The sequence below is a fragment of the Chaetura pelagica genome, unplaced genomic scaffold (genome assembly GCF_000747805.2).
Source record: "Chaetura pelagica isolate M959 unplaced genomic scaffold, ChaPel_1.0 scaffold394, whole genome shotgun sequence".
NCBI classification, from domain to species: domain Eukaryota; kingdom Metazoa; phylum Chordata; class Aves; order Apodiformes; family Apodidae; genus Chaetura; species Chaetura pelagica.
Window position 1 is genome coordinate 1,852,474 of NW_009952966.1, and position 8,900 is coordinate 1,861,373.

General features: G+C 46.4%; 1 protein-coding gene across 1 annotated transcript in view; it reads right to left on the reverse strand.

Annotated features, from left to right (window-relative positions):
- Positions 1–854: 854 nt before the first annotated feature.
- The window catches only part of TIPARP (TCDD-inducible poly(ADP-ribose) polymerase), a 24,571-nt gene continuing 16,525 nt past the window's right edge, over positions 855–8,900 (reverse strand). The window contains exons 2-5 of the mRNA XM_009995713.1: positions 7,549–7,717; positions 5,922–6,103; positions 2,589–2,864; positions 855–1,591 (exon numbers count right to left, since the gene is read on the reverse strand). Coding sequence (XP_009994015.1) covers positions 1,144–1,591; positions 2,589–2,864; positions 5,922–6,103; positions 7,549–7,717 — 1,075 coding nt within the window. The 3' untranslated portion in view covers positions 855–1,143. The remainder of the gene's footprint in view (positions 1,592–2,588; positions 2,865–5,921; positions 6,104–7,548; positions 7,718–8,900) is intronic.

An 8,900-nucleotide genomic window follows, 5' to 3' on the forward strand; every position in this document is an offset into this window, starting at 1 on the left:
TTGGGGTGAAAATCACCTGGTTCTGATTACTTAGGAATGGCCATCCTGAAGGTTTCCACTTTCTAGCCCTTCTGACACACACAGAACACCCAGCAGGTTATCTATCCCAAAGCTTCAGGCTCAGCTGAAGAAGGTTTGCTGCTGAGCTGCAGAGCACCAAGGCTGAAGGTCCCTCCCCATCCCAGAGACTCCCCAGCTGCTCCAGGGGCTGGCAGGGGCACCAGGGCCACCCCACCACCCTGGTCATCAGGCCAGCACTGCCAGGCCACCCTGCTGCTAGTAAAGCCAGTGCAGCTTTTCTAAGGAGATACCCAACTCTTGGTGAAGACCCTAAGGAGGACAGGGCACCTGGGTTCCAGCTGGCCCTGGCAGCTTGAGGGGACCTGCTGGAAGGGATCGTGGTTGATCTTGCTTGGCCAGGAGCTGCCATGGCACTGCAGTTCTGCAGCACTGTGGCAGGGCAGCAGGGCCCCAGGGGTGCCTGTGACAAACCTCTAGTGACTTAGTTGGAGTGTTCCAATGCCTCCTGAGCATGAGGTGTGGGCTCTGCTGAGCCAGGGCCTTCAGAGGTGACTCCAGGAGGCTGTGCTGGGGGTTGGAATGGGGTTACTTGTTATTTACTGTTGTGTTGTTTGCATCGGCCTGTTTAATAATCCCAAGTAGGAGCAGGATCTTTGTAAACTCTTCTGAAAAATACTAACAGAAATAGGTGGCTGGGAGAATCTCTTCTTTAATGCACTTGGGGTGAAAATCACCTGGTTCTGATTACTTAGGAATGGCCATCCTGAAGGTTTCCACTTTCTAGCCCTTCTGACACACACAGAACACAACTGAAATGACACACGCACACACGTTTTTAAACATGAATATTTACTGCCATAAATAAACAGTGTTTTATAACAAAAGGCACGGATTTTCAACTATAAACAATGGAAAAATATGTACAATTTGCACAGACATAATCAAACAGCAAGTGCACAATTGGTCACTTCAGATCTTCTTTCCTATAGTTGGAGATTTAGTTCCTTTCAAGCAAGTAATTTCATCAGTTCTGCAGTGTCCACTTCTATTTTTCCCCCAAAAAAAAACCTGCTAGCAGTGCCAGAGAGTTCATTCAAAGGAGTGATTCAGCAGCAGGAGCTTTCAAATGGAGACGGTGTTGCTGACCTCTTCGTACTGGAGGATGAAATAGGGGTAACTCTGATCATCATTGAAAATGACAAAAATCTGAGGCTCGAAGTAATTGTCCACACAGGAGTCGTAGAGGTCGCTGGTGATGCTGCCGGGGTTGACAGGGGGGGGTCTCCTCATGGTGTGGTTCCCCACCGTGTACCGGCCCGTCAGGACCTTCGCCAGGAACATGTAATGAACTCCCCTGGGTGACCTTTTGGAAAAGTTATGGGAATAACTTGCTTTTCTGGCAAAGTAACTGCCCTGTCCAAACATGGTGGCGTGTTTCCCGCAGACCCGGGGGTCGAAGTTGTGCTTGCAGATTCCATCCACCACGTCCTGGGAGGTGCCGTGGAACAAATGCCTCTCGTTCATTATCCTGTCAAGCCCAGACATTTTTTTGGACATATATTCCTTTTTCCTGGAAGAGAAAATGGAAAGTGAAGATGAGCATTCACTGCAGGTCTGCAAGGGAAAAGGAGGTTTCGCTACAGCTCTTAAATACCAGGGGTTGCCCTCTGGAACAGCAGAGCTGTAAGAGCAGAGATGACAACATTTCTGCACAGACAGTGAAGTGGGACTTCTGCTTGCAAACAAAGCTTTTGTGTGAATGAGGTGTTTTTGAAAGGTCCTGAGCTGATCCTGCTGGCAGCAGAGCTCCCTCACCTACACAGCAGCAAAGGCAAAGCAGCTGGAGAAGTGCCCTGCTTACCTTTGTGTTTCACCTTGGATGAGGAAGGAAATCTTCCTCGGAGCAAAAACAAGGGCTGTGCAAAACCAGAATCCCACTCCAGCCTCAGAAGAGACCATGGAGAGGAATTAGTGGGACAGGGTGGGTGGAGATGGTCTAGACCAGCATGAATATGGTGAGAAAGTCAGTCTCTGCTCACACAGCCCACCCCTCAAGCTCTCCCAAGATTTGGCATTTCTTGAGAAGGGAGAGAGGATCCACAAACCCAATTCCCCTGGGTAGTGAAGTGGTCAGTGGGAGGAAACTTCAGACACAGCACCTTTGGTTTGAGTGGGACTGACTTGACAGAGCAGCTCGTCCCTGCAGGGCCCTGGGTCACCTTGCTGGGGGCACTGAGGCACTGAGGGCTGCTTTCCATACAGAGATGATCCAATGCCTCCTCATCTGGCTTGGAGATTTTTCAGCTAGATATCCTATCTGAAGTTTCTGTGAAGATGCATTTTTACAGAAGTAATCAGCAGATTGTGCTGATTAAACCTCTTACAGGGACCCACCAGGGCTAAGATATTTTTCAGATAAAGTTCTTCAACTGAAGAGGCTCCTTTTCTTCAGAAAATCTGGAGTTTCTGCCTTCTACTTAATGGTCAGTGTTTATTTTGCAGCCCAAATTAAATATTGTAAGGTATTTTTCCCCTAGGGTAAAGGACTGGTACCTGCACCCCCTTACCTTTTGTATTTCTCCCAAAGAAACTGATTCTGCACTCGGAGAATTTTCAAGATCCTGTATTTGGTCTCTGGCACAGTCTTGTGGAACAGGTTGTAAATGGTTCTATAGCTTTTATCTTCCTTCAGAACAGGCACTTGGATGAAGTCCTGAGATGGATCCATACTAATCCAGGTCTCAGGATAGAAGTTTGGGGAGGTAAGAGCAGCAGGAGATAAGACACGTGCGGAAGCCGGCTCAGCCGAGGGGGAGGGCGCGGGCGAGTTGCCACCCAAGGTCCTGGTGGGGGAAGGAGAGAAAGGTTGTGCTTGAACACTCACACACTGAAGAGCTGCCAGTCACTTTTATCTCCTCATCAACAGATTTTAAGCAATTGCCCCTCTTGAGCTCCAGAACACTGGTGTATCTCTAACCCCTGTGGAAGAGGATCCCGCCAGGTGCTCTGCAGTGGCTCCTCCCTCCCTGCAAACTGGTAACGGTTGGACTTCCAGGGATGCTGCTCCACGTCAGGAGCTTCTCTGCTCAGTGGTGTCTAAAACCCTGCTGTTGTCATTGCTCACACTCTGGGCTGGGGTTATAAACTACAGACAGGCAGAAGGCCACCCAATACACTAGTCTGGTGTGTCACTGTAACCTCTTAGTGAGCTTAACAGAGAACAAGCAATGTGGTGACATTTGACCTTATTTCCTTAGAATACAGGAGTAGGCACATCCACTTTCTTGTCCAGCAGGACTAATGAATAACTCAGCTAATAACATTTCATAGGCAAAACCTTCTGATATGTCCCTGCATTTGGCAGAGGAGGAGATGCTGGGCTCTCAGTCCCACCCAGCACCCTGCTGAGGAAAGCTCTGACATTTGCCCAGATGTAGATTTGCATTTGCAGTTGCTTATTTTCCTGGGACAGCCCAGCCCTTCCTGGTGGAAAAGCAGCTGAGTGGGGAAGGGGTGAAGGAGAGGAGCTTCTGCCTGGAATGGCCCTGGCAGGAAAACAGCACCAGTGCCTGGAAAAGAACAGCCAGCAAAATCCAGCTAAGGACACCAACCGTGGCAGGGCAAGACTTCATCAATACCTGCACCTCCGTGGAGTTTTTTTACACTGCTGGAGGTGCTAAATTTAGACAAAGAAGTGTTGCACTGGTGGCTTACGTTCACTTGCTCATAATCTGAGCAAGCAAGCCACACTCAAGAGAATAATCCTGCCTGAGTGGAGTTCTCCCTCTTACGTCAGTGAAAATACCCTGAGCAGGTTCAGGCTCTGCCCTGCAGGTCCTGCCCCCCTGCACTGGCAACTCTACATGGAACTATCTCAGAATTTCACCAGATCAGTATTTTTGTATTTACCAAATTATTGGTATGGTTAGAATTTACCAAAGTATTTTCACAGCAAAGCTGCTGCTGACTCCAGGAGTGAGCAGCAAGGAATGCAAGTGGGTGAGGAGCTCCCAGAAGACTTTATTTCTCTTATATGTTAATATAATTATCACTAGTCTTTCATGCTAGTGATACATGAGCCTGAAAGAACCCTGTGTGATTTTTTTGTGTGACCACAAAGTAAGTCAATGTCCTTTTGTGTTTGCAGGTTGAACTGCTCAGGTCTAGAAAAAAAGTTGGGGGGAAAAGTCTATTTTTAGTGGGACAGATTTGCTTTGGATCAGAGAGCCAGAAGCTGCACCAGCACTCACATCTCAGAGCAGACATGCTCTTCTAAGAAGTGTTCATGTGGCTTTCACCTGCTGTTCAAAGCTAAAAAGAGACCCCATTTTATTTGCATGGATTTGACTCAACAGTCTTCTCACTGTTGAATAGTTCAACAGAAAACCCAGAAGATGGATTTATCTAAGAATTATTACTAAAACAGCAGTCTGCAGTGAGCATTTATCATTATTTTTGTCCTCCTAAAGTCAATGGGTAAAAAATATTATTGTAGAACCTCATTCACTCACACTTGACTTGGACTAGAAGACCAAGCACAAATAAACAGGAAGTTATGAATTAAAGAGTAAGACATAAAACACACCAAAAAAAAAATGCTGCAAACTTCTGGGGTACTTTGCTCACTTCTGCTGACCAGTATAAATGATTTGTAAGCATTTATGATGCAAGGGAAGCCATTAGAAAGTCAGCATTTGTCACCCACTTGCCACAGTTTCTATTCAAGAATTCTTTCCCAATTGTGTAAGAATTTTATGAGCAGGTGGGAGGGGAGGGAAATAAAGAAATCTCAGCATTGGGTGGTAGGTGGAGGCAAATACTGCCTTCTGAAGCAGAGCTCCTGTAAATATTTAAAATACTCCCTTGTTCCCTGCTAAAAATGGGTAGGTTTTTAAGTAAGAATTACAAGGGCTTTAGGCAAAGAAAGTAAGAATTTGGTTTACTGCAGAACAACTGAAATTTCAGAGCTTAGTTTACAGATTTGGTAGCTGGCATGAACAGTTACAGTTAATTTTAGTTACAGCTTAATTTTAGCCTATCTCCAACTCACAGGTGCAGACTGTAGCCACTGGTAGCAAAACTGCAGGAGAACACCTGAAATCCTTGTTTTTCAGGAAGATGAGAACCAGAATGGCTGTAACCACAAAGTCCAGGCTTGCTCTTTTTACCCACATCCTGCCAGCACCTCTCTAATGATTCAGGGTTTCCTTCCTGTGAACCTTTCTGCTTCTGGCACCGGGTGCCCTGGGGCTCTGACCAGCGGCGCTCGGGGTGGCCCAGCACCCCAGCTGCCCGGCAGGCTGATGACCTCCTCCCCTCTGCTAACAGGACACTGTGTTCCCAAGTACTCAGCTCTGACAGGGCTATTTCCAGCTGTGCTGCTGAGATCACAGAAATGGCATCTTTATGGGTTGTCATCAAAACTGACCAGAGAGCAACACTTCCCTCACGCTGCCTTTGCCGGGCAAGCGTGTCCCCCCCAGCTGAGGTGACAGCACAAGCAAGGCGTGTTGTCCCTGGGCTTGGGAATTATCGGGTGGGTTGGGATGGTCCTGTTTGTGGGAGCTCGAGCTGATAGCCTGGCAATCACTACAGCTGGTGAGATGCTGAAAGCTGGACAACACTTTGGCAGACCCAAAGTACCTCTGCGCTCCGATGCTCTGAGGTCCAGGAGGCACAGGATAACCTTTCAGATCACCCAGAGCCTTCCAGAAAAGGAGTTCCTTAGGTAACGTTCATCTTGAAAAATGACAGGCAAGAGCTGCCACTATCACACAGATTTTTTATACTTTCTTCTGATTTTTCTACCCAGTGGTGCCCATTTCCTCGCCACCTCTCAAGGACCACAATGGGCAGACCAACAGGGAGGGCAAAGGCTTCCCTTTGGCTGGGATACCTACTGTAGGAAGGGCATCAGCACCACGCAGGAGCGCAGGAGGGGCCTCCTCTTGATTTCTCTTCTGAAACATGCGTTTTGCTGGAATCCATCTTTGATGTTCAAGATATACTGATTATGCCAGGTAACAAACCGCACCTCCGTCAGCCCCCGGCAGCTGGCTTCTTCTATCAGCCTCACCACTGGCTGCTCCAAGAAAGGGGAGACAACAAAAACATAGCACGTGATGAATTACATGTTCAAATATTAGCACTCCTGTCAGAGACCTCTTTGTACTCCCTGCCCTCTCCTCCCTGTCCCCTGCTCTGAGGCACTAGTACACGTAGCCCCTGAGGACGTTCCATGACCTGTAAGAGCTGCCACCAAGGCAGGACCTGCAGCTCTCCTGCAGAACTGCTGGCACTGCTGTCAAATTGTTCCACATCAAATGCTGTTCCCAAGAGCTAACTAAAACCTAACTAAAACTCCCTTGCCACTTTTTGTCTCTGCTCGCTGAATGTTCAAAGCAGAACCCTGCTGTAGAACAATATTTTATATATTAATATACTCCTACAATTTTGTTTCCTTTTCTATGTCAGAGAAACACAGTTCTTTTAACTTTCCCTTGCAGGTGAAACACCCTCAGCTTCTTGTTATTTGTGGTGCTTTCTTCCAGACTCTCTCCAGTTCCTGCATATTTATTTTTTTTTCCATTTGCAAAGGCCCAAACTGTACTCAGTGCCCTGCCTCAGGCTTCCAACCACACCTACAAAGTCAGTGTGACACATGAGAAAGATGCATGTGACCTATTTCACACTGGTGGAGGTACTTCTGGTACCACCAACATTGTAAGACACTGATGAGGATTTATTCAAAGCATTATATAAAGTCATTATTATATATATATATATATATATTATACTATTATATATAGTCTGGTCAGCCAAAAGGAGCTCTTAACTCCCACAGGTATTTCCAAGGCTTTCTGGAGAGCTTACTTGAGGGAAGTACTCTGGGTTGGGTTTGGTCCAGCACAATGCTATTTGACAGTGGATGTGACTTCTGTGTTTGGGTTAAAGAGCTGACAAGGAAAAACTGTGGCTGTTAAAAGACCAAAGGGCAACAATGGCTGTGCATAAACCACGGGTGAGCAGATTTAACAGAGACATTGAGGAAAGGAGGAGCAGGGCTGGCTGCTGTGGGCCCATGAGCTGGGCTGGAGCAGTGACCCACAGCCTGTGCTGAGGAACCTCTGGGGACAGGGACATGAATTCCAACTGCAAAGCTGAGTGGCAGTGGCAGTAAGAAGGCTACAGAAAGCCGCCTTAAAGCCAGGTTCCTAGGGATTAGAAAGGACTTTCTTGGTACTGACACGGGCTAGTTTGCTCTCCAATTTGACAATTCAGTCAGCCTCTGTCTCTCTGATGTTTCCAGGGGTAATCCAAGGTGCATCAGAGCAAAGTTCTCCTTTTACTGCTTTTTCAGTTCAGCACTGACCTTCTTGATTATCTTCCTCAACAATAACTATAATTAACTCCCCTGAATGTCTGAAGAGGAAACAGTCTCAAGATGTAGATCTAGTTTACAGCATATATTGTACATGGGATTTTGCATTGCAACCCCAAAGCAGGATTCTGGAACACATTCAATACCTCAGAGTATTCTCTCCAGCCAAAGTGGTCCCTGCAGAAGTATTTCCAGACTGTGTAGTAGCTGGAGCTGGAGCTGGGGCAGGAAGGTGTGGAGAGCCGCCGCATTTGGTCAAACTCAACAGTTTCATACAATTTCATAACATTCAAATCCACCCAAAACTCATGTCCCCTGGAAAGAACAAGAGAAACAAAGAATTCTCACCTTTTGTAATCCATTCAGGCTAACAAAGCAGACAGTCAGAGCCGTGGCTGGCAGCCACAACCCAGCAGTCTGCCTACTGCACTGGTGTTTATTCAGCACGCATGAATGGGACAAAAATCAACATACATGTCCTGACATTTTGAGTATACTGAGTAAATACATCACAAAACTGTATTTGATGAAGCAGCCACATACTGCTCAAAAGGTTATTCTTGTGAAAGTTGGTGCTTCAGGGAAGAAAAGAAAATGGAAACAGCTCCAGATGAGGAGCATCTGCTGCCAACCCACTGGGAGAGCTCGGGGATCTTTCATCCTGTGCAGCAGCAGAGAACTAGCAGGATACAAAAAGAACCATGATTTCACCAGTTTGCAGCCTGCACTGAGGAATAAATACTGCCTTTTTCCAGGTAGCTACATTGCTGCTACAAAGATCAATGCTGAGATGGAGCTGCACATAAAGCGAGGGAGCTTTCCAAAGGAGCTAACAGGGAGCTAATGGACCAAGAGCAAGAGCATCTGCTTTATCAAAGGAGCAAATAGAAGTGCATCTCCTCTCCACTTCATCAAGTTATGTTCCATGGTGCTGTGGAATGCCTCAGCAGTTCCTAAGGCTGTTTCATTAGCCAGTGCTAAGAGACAGCCTCTCAGGTGAAGCACAGAGAGCCAAAGCTTTGCTGATCATTAGACAATTGCTGCTTTATTAGCAATCGAGAACTTCAGAAATGTATAGGAACTGAAAGCCATGACAGCAATACTCATTCCCTACAAAAGTAACTTCTTTAGAACTCAGACTAACACATTTCTGTAATATTGCTGTTTATAGAATGAGTTTTCTACCTTTATAACCTCTTCTCAAGGTGTCAGCTCACTGCTATTCACAAGCAGTTACTAATTGTTGGCAACTGGAAATGCAGCTTTTGAGGGTATATAAAAATATTTGCTTTGAATTGTTAACAGTAAGCACAAATCAAGCTGATACTTGAAATCTACCATTCATTTTTAAAACCCGGGCACATTAAGACCATCAACATCAAAGTAATGTGTTTGAAATTCACCTCATCAAGTGAGAGATGTTCTAACCATCTCCCTGACTTTGTGCATACAGATTTGCTTGGGAAAGCTGGCAAAACCACAGCCAATTTCACACTCT